This window comes from Bufo gargarizans, chromosome 1 (assembly GCF_014858855.1).
Source record: "Bufo gargarizans isolate SCDJY-AF-19 chromosome 1, ASM1485885v1, whole genome shotgun sequence".
NCBI lineage: Eukaryota > Metazoa > Chordata > Amphibia > Anura > Bufonidae > Bufo > Bufo gargarizans.
In genome coordinates this window covers 529692450-529711686 of record NC_058080.1, presented here as the reverse complement: position 1 = coordinate 529711686, position 19237 = coordinate 529692450, and the positions used below count along the sequence as shown (strand labels likewise).

Below are 19237 nucleotides of genomic sequence, written 5' to 3'. Positions count from 1 at the left end.
ACTAAGCCTTGCCTTCTTTGTCTATGCATCGGTCATAATAAGAAGGCCTCTGTCTAAACAGCACTTTGCTGCCAACAAATATTGATCCTGTATGGGGATGAGCGATGGCATTAGAGATCGCTCCTCCCCGTACTGTGGAGGAGATTGATGCATGTAATAGCAGCGGTCTCCTCCACTGATGAGCAGGTGATTGTCGGAAAGGAACGCTTCCTTCCAGACAACAGCTTGCTACACCGGGACATGTAAAAGGGGTCTTTGGCAGCAGTTTATGTGACACAAGCCTGACCAGTTTACCCAATCTCATATTTATAGCTGTTTGCATACAAATGGTGGCCATTTTATTATCTAATATAAAAGGTGTGCATTCACATGGTTTCATCTAGCGTACTACTATAATTATCTTCCACTTGTTGGGAGCTTATATAAGAGTGTCCATAGTTAAGTTTCTGGAAGTCTTCTTTGATATCGATGAATGATTTGTTCTTTGTTTCAGGCACAATTATGTAGATAAAGGCAGCTATTAAAATGCAGGTCACAAAGAAAACCAGGAAGCAGTACTGATTTAATCCATTCTGGAAAAAAAAGAGATAAAAACACATGACACTAAAATAATATAACACATGAAAGAATTCTGTTCAGCAGCTATTCTCCAGTCTAGGCTTTTAATCTTATGGTGAGTATGGATTTTACATTATGTTCATCCCACTAAATGTGCATGTCAATACACGGAAATACACTAAAATACACTGTTTTGTCTAGGTTATTCTCTTCTGTGTCACAAGCAAAGTATTCGGACAACAGTTGAGAGCCAAACGGCTCATCGTTTAAGTAAATTAGCTGATTAAGTTATCTTACTTTTATATTTTATACCATGTGATATCAGGTGGTGTTTCGGGAGTGTACAATTATTCCAGCTGGTCCACGTTATCCTTTATGTTGGAAAAAAGTGAAGTCAAAAGTTATGTGTTGGGAGAGTTTTCTCTACTGTTTCAGGTTAAAGGGAGGGGACTCTCCCTTTTCAAACCATCAATGTTAAGTATTAAGTTTGGGGAGGGGGGGGGGGAATAGGTACTCTCTCGGTTAGGATAGGCTGGATTTCTATGCTACCACACATACTTCCAAATGGCTAGCTCTCTAAAGATCTTGTCTTGGAATGTTAAAGGTCTCAGATCCCCTACCAAACGTATGATGGTCTTAAAGCATATCAAACGCCTAGGGGCTGATATAGCTCTCCTGCAGGAGACTCATTTATTACATGATTGATTTTCTTAGGATGAAACGGCTCTGGGTGGGGGAAGTCAATGGGTCAGAAGCTGTCGGGAAAAAAAGCAGATGTCTTAACACTAATAAGGTGAGGTATCCCTTATGTCGTCCCAAATCTTACAGAAAAAATGGCAACACATTAAAAAGGAATATGAATCGTGGCTTCAAAGAAAAGAAAAGTTAACGCAATCGCGGTGGGAATTGTACCTATTCAGACATGGAAATAAGACAGCTAAATTATTGTCCAGACTAGCCAAGGGACAAAAACCCTTGTCTACTATCCTAACTCTCAAAGACAAATAAGGGAAAGCGAATTCTCACCCGAGAGAAATAAATGAGATCCTGGGGAATTTTTATGACTACCTATACCAATCAGATCCCAAACCAATTGAGAAGGGGCAACAATGGTTGAAGTCACTCACACTACCATTGCTATCAGATGTGGAAAAGGAAATACTAAATGCTCCAATTACAAAGGAAGATGTTACTAACACTATTAACAATCTAACTTAGGTTAGGCCCCTGGCCGGGATGGATTTACTTGGGGAATTTTATCATATCTTATCACATGACATAGACCCAATCCTTGACCAAGTCAAGATGAGGCCTACGTTGCATCCTTCCCCGGCTATCATTACTATTGATGCTGAAAAGGCTTTCGACGATGTAGAATGGGGATGGATGGAAAGTGTTTTAGAGGCAATGGGATTTACAGGCCCATTCTGGCAATACCTTAAAGGGTTTCTGTCACCAGATTGAACCCTATTAAGCTAGCTGACATTAACGATGTGCTAATGTCAACTAAACCTAACTAGCCTATTCCTACTTTTATCTATGCCGCCGTTACACCAGAAATCTAACTTTTATAATATGCTAATTAGCCTATAGGAGCAGGGGGGACATTGTTATTGCTCCAATAGGCTCCGTTCTCCCACCTTTGTCGCCTCCCTCCAAGTCATGATTGACAGGGCCAGGCAGTGCTTGCATATGTCTGCCAGCCCTGTGCTCTGGTGAAATATTGCGCCGTTCAGCATTCGGTGCAGGCGCGGTGAGGAAAGGACGCTCGCAGGCTGCCAGCTTCATCACTGCGCCTGTGCCGAATACTGAATACTTAATAGGGTTAAATCTGGTGACAAAATCCCTTTAAAGCAATATATTCCAACCCTCAAGCACGAATACACACTCCTGGTTTCATATCTTGCCCCATACACATGAACAAAGGCACCAGGCAGGGGTGCCCACTTTCACCGCTCATATTCAATTTGGCAATAGAACCTTTATCTTGCAAATTGTAAAAATACAATAGAATTGAGGGTATCGAAATAGGCAACTTGGAGCTCAAACACGCACTATTGGTGGATGATCTACTGGTGTTTTTGGAACACCCACACAGAGATGTGAAACATATATTTCAGCTCTTAACAGAATTTGGCAACCTGTCAGGGTTCAAAATAAACACAAACAAATCTGAGCTCTTGTATCTGGGTTGTGGGGCTCCATGACGAACCAAGCAACCCTTGGGGGTATCACTTCAGATTGCCCCCAGGTCTATAAAATACTTTGGTATTCACATAGGACAGAAACCTGAATCCATGTATATGTTAAATTATCCGCCATTGGTTAAAAAAATTCTAATAGATATAGAAAGATGGATGAAATATCCAATATCCATAAGGGGAAGAAGTCAATTATTAAAAATGATGTGCATATCAAAACTCCTATATCCCATGCAAACCATTCCTGTCCTCCTCAAACATTCTCACCTTGGAAACCGCATTCAGGTCTTTTCTGTGGGCTCGGAAAAAGCCTAGAATATCGCTGCCCAAGTTGCAATTACCCAAAAATATGGGAGGTTTAACACTTCCAGACATAAGAAGTTACAACCTAGCCAGCCTTATGAGGCATTGCACAGACTGGATATTTGGCACCAACTTCTATACAAATATCAAACTGGAGGCACAACTGGTACACCCGTCGAAGTTGGGCGCACTATTACACACTCAAATTTGGAGCATTTCCTCCTTTACTAAGACACAGTCTGATGGTTAGAAACACTGTGGCTGCTTGGAAGGCGACACGCAAGATTTTCGACCTGCCTTTCACGCTCTCAAAACATATGGTTATATGGGGGGTCTGGAATCTAAGCATTTTAGAGAGTGGAGAAACATAGGTATAAAATGTGTGAAGGACATGTGGAATGCGCAAGATAGACAATATTACTCTTTCACAGAGTACAGGGGAAAATACCAGTTGGGATCCGCCCAACACCTATTGGCATATCTCCAGGTAAAGGGGGTCCTCAAATGTAGAGTGTTAAATCTTACCAAAGAATTCACCTCTAATGGTGTTGGTTTTCTGATAGGTCAGGGAGTGAGGAAGAAATCACTATCAGAACTTTATCAGGGAATCAGAGACAAAAAAAACAAAAAAAGGTTGCAGAAAAACTATTCTTTCAATGGCGAAAAGAATTTCTATCCATGGACAGTAGAAAAGTGATTCTGCAAGGTTGGGACAAGATAAGGAAAACAGTCCCCAACGAAATATGGAGGGAAACTCACTTTAGGATGATACACAAAGTTATATATGGGTTTCAATTTGTGACACACACAAAATACCAAAATAGGTTAAATGAATGTCCCAAATGTCACCTGAGGGGCTCTGATTTATGCCATGGTGTATGGTCCTGCCCAGAAACAAAGAAATTCTGGACGACAATCAGACGCCAAATTAAACAGCACCTCAAGGTATCAATACCTTTGACTCCCGAGTTCATTTTGTTTCACGTAGCTCCAGAAGGAAATAAGATATCCCTGCTGGTACATATTTCTATATTAGCGGACAAAAGTTGTCTCTTTAGGGATTGACTTCAACCCCGAACCCCCACAGTGACGGGTGTTTTCTGTCATATTAAGACATGTTTTTATATGGAAAGAATAGAGGCTGAACAATATAAGGGAAAACACATTAGAAAATTTTTCAGAAGGTGGGAAGCTTTTGTTAACACAGTATTTACAGACATAGAATTTAAGGAATTGATGAAATCCTTTATAAATTCGAATGGTACTTAAAAAGAAAAGTGGCCAATAACTTGGGGAGGCTACAGGCGGACTAAAAGAAGGTATAGGAGGGGTACCGAGCGGAGAGAGCACCAAAGGGAAGGGGGGGGGGGGATTGTTAGAGGGATTATATGTTGGATGTTCAATCTCTTTATGGAAAATGACATATGTTAAGATCTAACATGCGATGTAATGGATTTGAAAAATGTATTAGAAAAATACTTCTGAACATCATTTTAATGTTTAGAGAATATTAACTGTGAGTGCAACTCTAGGTAGCAACACAAAGTAATATAAAATCAATACAGTATACTACACCATCAGATATCTATAGTACCAGACAAAGGGACTGTTATGGCATGTCTTACTGTGGTATGTTGCAAAATGCTTAATTATTTAATTTTATCATATTAAAAATAACTATTGGTGGTGGACATGAGTCATTTTTGTAAAACAAGTTACAGCTATTAAAGGGGTATTCCAAGCTCCAGATATTGATGACCTATTCTCAGGATAGGTCATCACTATGGCATCAGTGGAGGTCTGACACCCCGCAACCTCACAGTCCAGCTGTTCCCTGCAGTCTCCGACATTGGAACTACCACTGCCAGAAGCACAGCTCCATTCAAAGTGGCACTTCTGGCGATAGCGGCTGCAGGGAGCAACAGATCAGTGATGATGCTGGGGTGTCGGACGCCCACTGATGTGATATTGATAACCTATCCTCAGGATAGGTTACTTAATATCTGGAGCTTGGTAACCCATTTAAACATAATTTTTTTAGAAATCAGTAAAAATATTCTCAAATGTCTACCTTTCTCACTGTTCTCTTTAAATAGAGGAGGGCACATTATTTAACAGAGAAGGCAAGAGGGAGGCAGAGAGGTTGTGGTGACTAAAACGTGAGTAAATATTATTTTCATTAAAATATACCATATGCACTTCTCAGTTTATTTTTATTTTTTTATAAAGACTGAAAACCCCTTTAATAATATTGTTAAAATAGGAACATCATCTAACACAGGGATGCTCAACCTGCAGCCCTCCAGCTGTTGCAAAACTACAACTCCCAGCATGCCCGGACAGCCTGTAAGATGGAGAAACAGTACCCACTGTTTAAAATACTGTTGATGTGAAAATTTACTTATTAGGCTGTAATTGTGCTCTTTGACCACTAGAGGACGCTGTTTCACCAAGCAGCTAAGCTACTGCTGGAATTTTGAATATGCATAAGAGGTGGGGTTAAGAAGCTGAAGAAGGAGCGGGAAGGAGCTCGGCAGACATCTTTTCAGGGACACAGGAGCTGGAAGACTGAATCCAGTGGCATCCAGGCATCAGTGTGAGCTGGAGTGTCCGGAATCACTGTTGAAAGTGACGGATTGCTGTTGGTTATCCAGATAACGTCCAGAGAAAAGAAGATTGGTTCCCGGAAAGCCGGAAGAGCTGTGGAACGGAGCTACACACCCTGCATGGCCTCATGGTTGCTGGAAAGACTTGTCTGATTTAAAGGGAACCTGTCACCGGGATTTTGGGTATAGAGCTAAAGACATGGGTTGCTAGGTGGCCGCTAGCACATCCGCAATACCCAGTCCCCATAGCTCTCTGTGCTTTTATTGTGTAAAAAAAAACGATTTGATACCTATGCAAATTAACATTAAAGAGTCATATCTTGCTTGTGTGACCAGAGAAGAGTCATATTTTCAAGCTCTGACTCATCTCAGGTTTATTTGCATCTGTATCAAATCGGTTTTTATACACAATAAAAGCACACAGAGCTATGGGGACTGGGTATTCCGGATGTGCTAGAGGCCATCTAGCAACCCATGTCCTCAGCTCTATACCCAAAATCCAGGTGACAGGTTCCCTTTAAGTCACCATCGGATGACTAGCAGACCTGGGTCGGTCTGAGCGTGCACGCACTTCAAGATAAGAGTGGCGCCTGAATACTAGAGACTGAGATCAAACCTGCCGGTAGTTAGTATCGCTGAGTGGCAGGCTATCAAGAATTGCTTCTTGTTTATCACAAGGACTTATCAGTTAAAGTTCTGGTTCGCTCCGGAGATCAGGGAGGACTTCATCATTATCTCCAGTTACCCCAGCATGTTTATCGGGAGTGATATATATTAGGCACGTGCCACATTACAGTTTGGGGAATAGGGAAAGGAATAGTACTATATAGTCTGGTAAGTTTGTAAGCCGCTGTGTCGCACCGTGGGCTAGCCTGTATCTCTCACACACACACACGATTGTTTCTGTTCTTCAGGGTAGTCACAGGTATGGCGAGGCAGAGTTAGCTCTGCTCCCAGTAGGTAAATTCCACAAGTGTTTTCCGGCTGCCATCGGAGGGCGCAGTGCTGTGTGACACAGGGGTCCTATAAATCACAGAAGAAATGCACCAAACGGATATGCCACTGACTATACTGGCTAGTCATAAATGCAGATATTAAAAGCTGAGACTTTTGCCAATATATTCCTGTCAGGAAGATATCGGAGCCCAACATGCTCCACGTCACGGTTCTCAGCATGGCAAGGGGTCCTACCACTAAGCTACCTATGGTGTGAACAAGGTCTGAAGGTGATGTAATCCAGCTCACAGCCAAGCTTCCACACAACCGCCTAGCAGGACAACTAGTGCAATGTGAACAAAGCCAGACTGTAAGCCACACCCATACCAGACCATGTGATGGAGGCTACCAGGTGCAAAGGAGAGTGTTTGAATGCTAGGTAAAGGCACATACACTACATATAAAACAAGACAAAAACACAGAAATATAGTGGCAAATCTGGGGGAGCTGCTCAACCCCTAACACTGTAGCGTGTTTTTCATTGGGGGAGCAGCCCCACCGCATGTGGACCGCAGCAAACGACTATCCCCAGCCAAAAATTTTTTGCATACGGTGGAGGATGTCGGCGCGGTCCACATGCACCACAAAGGCATCCTACACAAAACGGAGCATTGTGCGGATGAAAATATAATCATATAAATCACAGAAGAAATGCACCAAACGGATATGCCACTGACTATACTGGCTAGTCATAAATGCAGATATTAAAAGCTGAGACTTTTGCCAATATATTCCTGTCAGGAAGATATCGGAGCCCAACATGCACCACGTCACGGTTCTCAGCATGGCAAGGGGTCCTACCACTAAGCTACCTATGGTGTGAACAAGGTCTGAAGGTGATGTAATCCAGCTCACAGCCAAGCTTCCACACAACCGCCTAGCAGGACAACTAGTGCAATGTGAACAAAGCCAGACTGTAAGCCACACCCATACCAGACCATGTGATGGAGGCTACCAGGTGCAAAGGAGAGTGTTTGAATGCCAGGTAAAGGCACATACACTACATATAAAACAAGACAAAAACCTAGCCTGTGTATGTTATCTGATTTTATGTTTTCTGCATTTGGAAGTGTGTTTGATAACCCGCTATACTAAAAAGTCTGTTTTACAAGAGCTGGTGTCAGAGTCGTTTTCCTTGTGATTATGACTTCGCTGTATCCTGGGGAGCCCACCCCGGTACACGCTCTTACAAGCCTACAGTTATCGGATTACAGCAAGGCATGGTGGGAGTTGTAGTTTGACAACAGCTGGAGGGTTGCAGGCCGCATGATCTAACACACAGCAAATCCCTATGGAGCATAAGTCAGGAAAAGATGGCATGGATTGGCCATTTTCTTCCGTTAAGAATACTTACCACTATAAATGGAAAAACCATTCCTATAGCGAAAAAACTTATCCAGTTAATTGATCCTCCTATCATGTAAGCTCCTGTACGCGCTGACTGAGTAAATAACTCTGCAGTTAAGGTATTTGTGACACCACCTGTAGATTGGGTTTAGAAACACAATAATTTGGATTAGCAGAAAAACTTATTTAACTAAAAATATTAAATATATTGAACTTTTTTGCGCGACTTCAAAAAAGAAGGAAATTGTTTAAAATAAAAATTAACTTATCGTCTTATACTATGCTTTGTCTGTATTCACAGTTTTACCTTCTTTTGATCATACACATTGAACAAGTTACCGGAACTTTCACAGTGTGGTGATTGAAGGGCAAATAAACTACCTGTCGAATTATTATTCAAAAGTAAGGGGAACAGTTCTTCTACTGGGATACGCCCCCTCAAGGACCTATCGCACTTACTCCCACCATCTCCCGGAAGATGGTTCCTTTACTTTTAGCTCGGGGGTTTTGTTGGTTCTCTGATGCCTGGTTTGCAGTCCCACACATCTCTAACAGATTTTGAAAAACTATGTGTTGCTCAGACGGCCCCTGGCCATGCTATTTCGTTACTCTATATCATGTTGAACACCGAGGAGACTGAGGGCAGCCAATCTGGAGATTCCTACCCCAAACTCCGGTTTATGCTTGATTGGGAGACGGAATTGGGTGATACATTCACGGGGGATCAATGGAAACGTTCTTTGCTTCTTACGCATAAGATCTCTATATCGTGTAATCTACAAGAACTCAATTATAAAATACTTACCAGATGGTATCGGACACCGGAAAAATTGCATAGGTTCTACCCCTCGGTTTCTGACCTTTGTTGGAGATGCCATAGTGACAGGGGGACCATGACCCATATATGGTGGAGTTGTCCGAGGCTTCACCCATTGTGGATGGATGTCCTCAAACTTTATAATTTTCTATTCCGAGCCTCCATAGCATTTTCCCCTTCCATCGCTCTGCTATCTATTTTCCCGGGGCGGATCTCACATGTTAAAAAAGGTTCATTAAGGCTCTTTGTGCTGGCCATGAGACAAATTATCCCGCGTAATTGGAAGTCAACTGAGAGATTGAAAAGGATCACTTGGGCATCGGCTCTGGATGCGCTGCTTCACATGGAGGAGATGTGTGCCTCTGATCGTAACCAGATTCTGGCGTTTTTCCGGAGTTGGGAGCCATGGTCCAGGTTTAGATCTTCTGTTTCGTTCTCGGTTTGGGTGGCATCCAGGGTGCTCCCTGATTCCCCTCCTTAATAGTACCCAGCTATTCTCTAGCTATGCCCTACAATTTCTCCCCCTCCCCCCCCCCCTCCTTTTGTGTGTCGTCCTGTCTCCCCCCATTTTTGTCAAGATTGTCTGGAAATATTGGCCCTTACATCATTTACTTGAGGCCTTGTTAAGCCCTTCTGGGCCTATGTTTCCGCCGACTTCTGTCAGCTGATTGTTTGATTATACAAGTACAGATACATGCGTGAGCCTTGTCTTTGATGCTGTTTTGCTGTTTACAATTGCATGTCGCAATGTAACCTTGTGCGCGGTTTGTATACTGCAATTTGTGATATTCTTTTATGAGTACAAGAGATAATAATAATAATAAAATCTTATTGAACCATAAAATAAGGGGAACAGGACACTAAATTTACATCATGCTTGGGCATTACCGTATGTTTGGCTGGACTCTTTTCAAGGTTCTGCAGAACATATGCTCCAGACGTGCAACAGTATGCTAAAAAAGTTTTCCTCCAAATTAGGATATCGGGGAGCAGTTCAAAGAGCATGACTGACCACCTAACTTGGACTGCTTAATTCACATATATAATGTAATTAATGTATATTGTATATGATTTTAATTATGTTAGTACTTTTTAATAAACATTTTAGTAGTTGATTTAAATTGACATTTTAATTGATCTCGTAATCACTTTATAGTTTTGGTTCCATTTTGAAATAAAGGTTACATACCTGGTCCTAAACCAAAACTTAATATAAAGATAAAAATAGCTGCCATACTAAAATAAGGCACCCATGGATACGAATCCTAGATAAAGAGAAAGTAAAAAAAAATCATTGTAATGTAAATGGATAAATGCTCCGGAAGTTAAACAGTTAGAGAAAAACTGTTGTATATTAAAGGGAATCTGTCACCCTATTAAGCTCTCAACATTGCCATGCTTAATAAAATATCTTATCTCCTGCAGTGGTTTTCTTTCTTATATTGATGCTTTCATTTAGCTAAAAAAGCGATCTTTGTGTTATGCAAATGAACCCTGAAGGTGCCCAGAGGGGCGTTATTTTTCACCCTCTGAGCCCAGTAATGCCTCCCTGCAGTGCCTAGACCTCCTTTATTTAGAGCCCAAGCACGCCTCCTCGCTATGTAGTATCGTCCCACAGCCTAGTTTAACGGCGCCGCCCCCTCTGCTACGTCAACAAATTCATTCAAGCCACGCACCTGGAATTTTCAGTTAGTCCGGCTGAAATCTCGCGCAAGCGCAGTACCGCCTACTGCCTGTGCGATCCAACCGCTCCTGAGGGCAACAGCGATAAGAAGACTTAACTGGGCTCGGCGCATGCCCAGTGACACTTGAGGCTGTTGCCCTCAGGAGCGGTTGGATCGCACAGGCGATAAAAAGGCCATAGGTTGCTTGATGCACATGGAGGTTACTAGGAGCAGCACACCATATGTGCGGCGTCTGCGCTCCTGAACATAGAAGCCCAACGGCTTAGGTAGGTTTAGCGTAGGACCGCCTGACCTGAGACCACCTTGGCGTTCGGTAGGCGGCTTAGATGTGTTTTGATCAAAATATATTGACTAAGTGTCTCAGACATTATCATATCAGAGTGAGGACTTAGTACATATATAGTGCTTGCATCTGCTTTAATAAGTGCATTATTATCTTATTTCTGTGGTTTTCTTCAATAATATGGCCAGGGACATCCGCAAATTTGTATCATATCGTGCAGGATGTTTTTATCTTAGTTTTTTCTGTGATTTTTTTTGTTTATGTAGTGTTTGCTTGAGGGAGTGGCACCTTCAAGTGTGAATGCGCACCTAGTATCTTGGGAGTAGCATTCCTCTGCACTTTTGCCCCCATCCCCTATCCAATGAGCGCCTTAATTAGGTGGTACATATGGCTGTGCTTGCTCCTCCTCCCATTGGTTGCTTGATGCACATGGAAGTTACTAGGAGCAGCACACCATATGTGCGGCGTCTGCGCTCCTGAACATAGAAGCCCAACGGCTTAGGTAGGTTTAGCGTAGGACCGCCTGACCTGAGACCACCTTGGCGTTCGGTAGGCGGCTTAGATGTGTTTTGATCAAAATATATTGACTAAGTGTCTCAGACATTATCATATCAGAGTGAGGACTTAGTACATATATAGTGCTTGCATCTGCTTTAATAAGTGCATTATTATCTTATTTCTGTGGTTTTCTTCAATAATATGGCCAGGGACATCCGCAAATTTGTATCATATCGTGCAGGATGTTTTTATCTTAGTTTTTTCTGTGATTTTTTTGTTTATGTAGTGTTTGCTTGAGGGAGTGGCACCTTCAAGTGTGAATGCGCACCTAGTATCTTGGGAGTAGCATTCCTCTGCACTTTTGCCCCCATCCCCTATCCAATGAGCGCCTTAATTAGGTGGTACATATGGCTGTGCTTGCTCCTCCTCCCATTGGTTGCTTGATGCACATGGAGGTTACTAGGAGCAGCACACCATATGTGCGGCGTCTGCGCTCCTGAACATAGAAGCCCAACGGCTTAGGTAGGTTTAGCGTAGGACCGCCTGACCTGAGACCACCTTGGCGTTCGGTAGGCGGCTTAGATGTGTTTTGATCAAAATATATTGACTAAGTGTCTCAGACATTATCATATCAGAGTGAGGACTTAGTACATATATAGTGCTTGCATCTGCTTTAATAAGTGCATTATTATCTTATTTCTGTGGTTTTCTTCAATAATATGGCCAGGGACATCCGCAAATTTGTATCATATCGTGCAGGATGTTTTTATCTTAGTTTTTTCTGTGATTTTTTTTGTTTATGTAGTGTTTGCTTGAGGGAGTGGCACCTTCAAGTGTGAATGCGCACCTAGTATCTTGGGAGTAGCATTCCTCTGCACTTTTGCCCCCATCCCCTATCCAATGAGCGCCTTAATTAGGTGGTACATATGGCTGTGCTTGCTCCTCCTCCCATTGGTTGCTTGATGCACATGGAGGTTACTAGGAGCAGCACACCATATGTGCGGCGTCTGCGCTCCTGAACATAGAAGCCCAACGGCTTAGGTAGGTTTAGCGTAGGACCGCCTGACCTGAGACCACCTTGGCGTTCGGTAGGCGGCTTAGATGTGTTTTGATCAAAATATATTGACTAAGTGTCTCAGACATTATCATATCAGAGTGAGGACTTAGTACATATATAGTGCTTGCATCTGCTTTAATAAGTGCATTATTATCTTATTTCTGTGGTTTTCTTCAATAATATGGCCAGGGACATCCGCAAATTTGTATCATATCGTGCAGGATGTTTTTATCTTAGTTTTTTCTGTGATTTTTTTTGTTTATGTAGTGTTTGCTTGAGGGAGTGGCACCTTCAAGTGTGAATGCGCACCTAGTATCTTGGGAGTAGCATTCCTCTGCACTTTTGCCCCCATCCCCTATCCAATGAGCGCCTTAATTAGGTGGTACATATGGCTGTGCTTGCTCCTCCTCCCATTGGTTGCTTGATGCACATGGAGGTTACTAGGAGCAGCACACCATATGTGCGGCGTCTGCGCTCCTGAACATAGAAGCCCAACGGCTTAGGTAGGTTTAGCGTAGGACCGCCTGACCTGAGACCACCTTGGCGTTCGGTAGGCGGCTTAGATGTGTTTTGATCAAAATATATTGACTAAGTGTCTCAGACATTATCATATCAGAGTGAGGACTTAGTACATATATAGTGCTTGCATCTGCTTTAATAAGTGCATTATTATCTTATTTCTGTGGTTTTCTTCAATAATATGGCCAGGGACATCCGCAAATTTGTATCATATCGTGCAGGATGTTTTTATCTTAGTTTTTTCTGTGATTTTTTTTGTTTATGTAGTGTTTGCTTGAGGGAGTGGCACCTTCAAGTGTGAATGCGCACCTAGTATCTTGGGAGTAGCATTCCTCTGCACTTTTGCCCCCATCCCCTATCCAATGAGCGCCTTAATTAGGTGGTACATATGGCTGTGCTTGCTCCTCCTCCCATTGGTTGCTTGATGCACATGGAGGTTACTAGGAGCAGCACACCATATGTGCGGCGTCTGCGCTCCTGAACATAGAAGCCCAACGGCTTAGGTAGGTTTAGCGTAGGACCGCCTGACCTGAGACCACCTTGGCGTTCGGTAGGCGGCTTAGATGTGTTTTGATCAAAATATATTGACTAAGTGTCTCAGACATTATCATATCAGAGTGAGGACTTAGTACATATATAGTGCTTGCATCTGCTTTAATAAGTGCATTATTATCTTATTTCTGTGGTTTTCTTCGATAAAAAGGCCATAAACAGTAATATTTGGTTCATACACTGATGTGTTCAGTTTCTGATTGGCACCTGCGCTGAAGTAGAGGGTGACAATAACAGCCCAGGAGACTGGTCACCAGAATAGGTCATGGGACTGCCACCATCTCGTGGTCTATTTATGTATTGTATTGTAGAAGATGCCGGCCTTTTTGGTTTTACTGGGACAGCCTTGAGCTGTCACTGTCACTTTGTAAAATACAAAGCCATTTATAATTGTTTATGGCCTTTTTAGTAATGTATGTACAGTGGATATAAAAAGTCTACACACCCCAGTTAAAATCTCAGGTTTCTGTGCTGTACAAAAATGAGACAAAGATAAATCATTTCAGAACTTTTTCCACCTTTAATGTGACCTATAAACTGTACCACTCAATTTAAAAACAAACTAAAATCTTTTGAGTGGAGGGAAGAAAAAAAATAAAAAATAATAATGTGGTTGCATAAGTGTGCATACCCTCTTATAACTGGGGATGTAGCTGTGTTCAGAATTAAGCAATCACGTTCAAAATCATGTTAAAGTGCCTCTGATTAACCCCAAATAAAGTTCAGCTGCTCTAATTGGTCTTTCCTGAAATTTTCTTAGTTGCATCCCACAGCAAAAGCCATGGTCCACAGAGCGCTTCCAAAGCATCGGAGGGATCTCATTGTTAAAAGGTATCAGTCAGGAGAAGGATACAAAAGAATTTTAAAGGCATTAGATATACCATGGAACACCGTTATCATCAAGTGGAGAAAATATGGGACAACAGTGACATTACCAAGAACTGGACATCCCTCCAAAATTGATGAAAAGACGAGAAGAAAACTGGTCTGGGAGGCTATCAAGAAGCCTACAGCAACATTAAAGGAGCTGCAGGAATATCTGGCAAGTACTGGCTGTGTGGTACATGTGACAGCAATCTCCCGTATTCTTCATATGTTTGGGCTATAGGGTAGAGTGGCAAGACAAAAACCTTTTCTTCCAAAGAAAAACATCCAAGCCAGGCTACATTTTGCAAAAACACACCTGAAGTCTCCCAAAAGCATGTGGGAAAAGGTGTTATGGTCTGATGAAACCAAGATTGAACTTTTGGGCCATAATTCCAAAAGATATGTTTGGCACAAAAACAACACTGCACATGACCAATAGAACACCATCCCCACAGTGAAGCATGGTGGTGGCAGCATCATGCTTTGGGGCTCTTTTTCTTCAGCTGGAACTAGGGCCTTAGTTAAGCTAGAGGGAATTATAAACAGTTCCAAATACCAGTCAATATTGACACAAAACCTTCAGGCTTCTGCTAGAAAGCTGAACATGAAGAGGAACTTTATCTTTCAGCATGACAACGACCCAAAGCATACATCCAAATCAACAAAGGAATGGCTTCACCAGAAGACCAGAAGATTAAAGTTTTGGAATTGCCCAACCAGAGCCTAGACCTGAATCTGATGGAAAATCTGTAGTGTGATCTGAAGTGGGCTGTGCACAGGAGATGCCCTCGCAATCTGACAGATTTGGAGTGTTTTTGCCAAGAAGAGTGGGCAAATCTTGCCAAGTCAAAATGTGCCATGCTGATAATAGACTCATACCCAAAAAGACTGAGTGCTGTAATAAAATCAAAAGGTTCCTCAACAAAGTATTAGTTTAAGGGTGTGCACACTTATGCAACCATATTATTTTATTTTTATATTTTTTCTTCCCTCTACCTAAAAGATTTCAGTTTGTTTTTCAATTGAGTGGTACAGTTTATAGGTCACATTAAAGGTGGGAAAAGTTCTGAAATGATTTATCTTTGTCTCATTTTTTTTACATCACAGAAACCTGACATTTTAACAGGGTTGTGTAGACTTTTTATATCCACTGTATAACTTGGCCAACCCCTTTAATTATGACTATGGCAATGGAAAGGTGACATTACTTCCTGCATTATTTCTAGTCTGTGATATGATGTGTTACCATTATATCGCTATGATGACATCATTATGCTTTTCTTTCCTGTGCTGTGATGTCACATTGTCAAGATGTGTATTATTCCTATACTGTAACATCACTGTTTGTATCATTTCTGTGCTGTAATGTGATTGTATACATTTGCCTGTATTGTGACATCACTGTGTGTATTATCCATTGTGCACAGGGGCAGCATGGTGGCTCAGTGGTTAGCACTGGTGCCTAGCAGCGCTGAGGTCCTAGGTTCGAATCTGTTGGATGATAATGTCTGTAAAGCACTGTGGAATATAGTAGCACTATATAAGTGCATAAAATAAATTTTATGCTGTTGTATGGCTATGGTAAAGTTCTGCTATGGGGCCCACACCACCACCAGCAGCAAGTGCGTAACATAAATATGAAGCCCCTAAACCAGGTTTTATTAGGCATTTTCTTAAAGGGGTTTTCTGTGATTTTTTTTTTAAATGATGACCTATCCTGATCATGGGGGTCCAACATTCAGGACCCCGCCGATCAACTGTTTATCTCATCTCAGCCCTATTGAAGTGAAGGGGGCTGAGCTGCGACACCAAACACATCCACTATACAATGTATGGCACTGTGCTTGGTGAGCTAATAGAAGGCTGCAGCGCTACTGTGAGTGCCAGGGCCTTCTCAATTTGGTGGTGGTGTTAGATCAGATACTGATAAGCTATCCAGAGCATAGATCATCAGTTAAAAAATCTGGGGGGAAAAAACTTTTATTTTGCTATATTTTTTTTTTTTTACATTTCGGGGGGAAGTTTATCATTTGTGGTGGTTTTGGTGTAAATTTTAAGTCTGTATTTGCTTTGAGAGGTCAAATGTATGAAATGGTGCACAGAAATCATATATTTGGCACAAGTGCAATGTGGTGTACGCCTATGTCTATAAAAGTACACCAGAGTGTTTTAAATGTCACACATCATAGATGAGACATAAAGTTGTTCTAATCTGTAACCCTGACCTACTTTTCACTCCCCTTCTGAAAGTGGGACAGCCTACCAAATGTTGCAAAAACTGGTCCAAATGCCTCAAAACAATGTACCAAATGTGGCAAGCGGGGGACATTTTTGATCCACAAAACTGGTGGATTTGATAAATGTCCCTCTTTTATCTCTACATACATACAGTGATAATAATGACCTGATATGCGAGTGTTACTGTTAATACTATACAAAACAGTGCCATTAGGGAATATCCTCCAATGATGAGAATTCGTCTTCCAGCTTTGTCTATCAGCAAACCCTACAAATTAAAACAATGAGGTAATTATGAGAAAATATTCCGAAAATATTAAATCTACATGATAAACCCTATTTAAATGCATTGTACCATCCACAACAACTACTGCAGATGTGAATGTGGGGCAGATTTACTAAGCCTGTAGTTCCCCCCTTGCTCGGACACAGGCCTTCTACCCAGTTAAGCCAGTACTCTCTGCTCTGCACTGGTGAGGGGCAATCACCCCGAAAAACAGCTGTCTGCAGATGAGGTGCTGGCTTATTTAATATCCAAGTCATGTCTCAAGGCTTATTTTAAGAGCTGAACATTGACTTATAGGATAGCTGCCTTACATCTGGTGGCATTAGAGGCAAAGCTTGTTAAGAGCTCATTTGCATTTTCCCCCCTCCCAGAATTCCAGAGGAGCATGTATGGCCTATAAGTCTCCTCACACTGATTAAGGTGCTCTCTCCCTAAGGAGAGTTAGTTCCCCCCTCATTTAGTAAGCTAGGTTGTTAAATACTGTAAATGGTTAATAGTATTTCTACAGTGTCTCACACAGGACAAAGGGGCAGCAATGCAAATATCAAAATGGCCACGGCAGACTAATTCTTCCATTCATCTGTAGCCAAGAGTATGTGACCAGCCATGCCTGAGGCCCCCCTATCATGGGCAATACAGTAGCCACAGTTTGCCTCTATGGTAGGCGTGCCATTGATTTTCAGCTTTTTGCTCTGCAAAACCAATATTTGGGTGACCTAAATTATTATACGGTATGTTGAGATCAATGATGTAAAGAATTTGCCATTATAATCTATCAAGGTCAGAGCTCACTTACACATGTCATAGCAGTGATACATTCGCAGACTCCGGTCCCCAGTGTGACGTAAGGGATGTTTTCAGTGGGAATCCCAGATTTTTTAAATACATATTCCGCATAAAAATATATCTGTAAGACATAAAAACTTAGTATGAACTGGATCCTACATTTAGCAATAAGTGATGTCCATTAATGTCTACTTTAATGGTATCATACATTTAAAGAAAATGTTTAAATAGGATGGGAGTGGTAGTGGCTCTGGCTACAATAATTATTGACAGTGGCAGCCCTCACACTGATGCTCTCTAGGGCCATGGCACTGATATGAGGGTGCACCCTTTCTTCCCTCGGAGCCCACCCTGATGTTGGGTCTCCTGCCAGATGGTAGTTGGGGTGCCCTTGACGTTATGATTGTTGAACAGGTGCAAGACAGGAGGTGCAGGAGCTGTGGCTGGCGTATGGTGCTGGAGTCAGTAACCAGACTGATTGTAGAAAATAAGCAAGTCTCTCTTTACTAAAGTGCTGATTGGGAGTAGTAGTACATACAACAATATCAAGGCACAGTTCTAAGGCAAGTCACAGTCAAGTCTCTTCTCAATAGCTGTATATAGGCAAAGGGCAACAATGATGTTAATAGGAGTAGTAGTCCCTGAGCTCTCTACAACCTTTCCAAAATGAATCACAGGTGTGCAAAACTCTCAGAAATGTGGTACATGTCCCAGACTACAAACCATCCACACACATAGCAAGAAAGTGTGGTAGGCACCATAGACTAAAAAACATCCTCGCGCAAAAGTCTCACAATTACTTGTGCAAATCCCGGACTGAGGGATGCAGATCGTCAAATTGTCAGCAGAACCACTATATAAGTGTGAAAGGTGCTGCTAAAGGGTGTATTAGACACCCCAATGCCACAGACGACTGTCGGGAGGGAAGCATTCCCTCCCAGCAATCATTAGATAGCTAGTGGAGGACACCGCTATTACAAGCAGTGATGTCCTTCGTGGCATGGGGAGGAGGGATCGCTATGCCATCACTTTTCCCCACGCAGGGCAGTGGTGTGCTGGCGGCAGATGGCTATTACACATAGCAATCTGCCACTGGCACCTTTGTGATTTTTAGGCATGCTTTTAAACAAGATTTTGCGCGTTCTTTAGGCATTTGGGTGCAACATTAGACTGCCAGATGATCGCTAATGATCGTTCAAGGTCTATAGCCATAACAAGCAAATACCTTGCTAACACTCATGGCCTAGTAATCCTACACAGTCTTTGGATATCCTTCCCTCCGAGATACTCATATGCTTCTGCTTTACAGGATGAAGCAGCAGCGGCGGTGCGGGGACCATGGGGGCGCTGGGAGCGGGGTAAGTATATTGCCTGTGAGGGGCCCGGCACATGAGGGAGCTGTTTGAGAACTTGGATAACCCCTTTAATCATTTTAGTAATGTACCAAATTAACATTTTGCATGGCCCCATTTCTTGGCTACTGCATATCTATGATGTTCCTTCGACTGAGGAAGCAATGCTTCTAGGGAAGAATACGTACCTTTCAATGCTGCATGTTATGAAACATGGCGCAATATATTTTTGAATGAATTTGTATGGAAAAGCCATCATATTCCTTTGCATGAAATCAGAGATATA

The 19237-nt window shown here is 42.2% G+C and overlaps 1 protein-coding gene across 1 annotated transcript in view; it reads right to left on the bottom strand.

The window, feature by feature from the left end:
- Positions 1-300: 300 nt before the first annotated feature.
- LOC122933911 (solute carrier family 2, facilitated glucose transporter member 11-like) overlaps positions 301-19237 on the bottom strand; it is a 98382-nt gene continuing 79445 nt past the window's right edge. The window contains 5 exon segments of the mRNA XM_044289017.1: positions 301-572; positions 8019-8146; positions 10018-10093; positions 16694-16795; positions 17610-17720. Coding sequence (XP_044144952.1) covers positions 366-572; positions 8019-8146; positions 10018-10093; positions 16694-16795; positions 17610-17720 — 624 coding nt within the window. The 3' untranslated portion in view covers positions 301-365.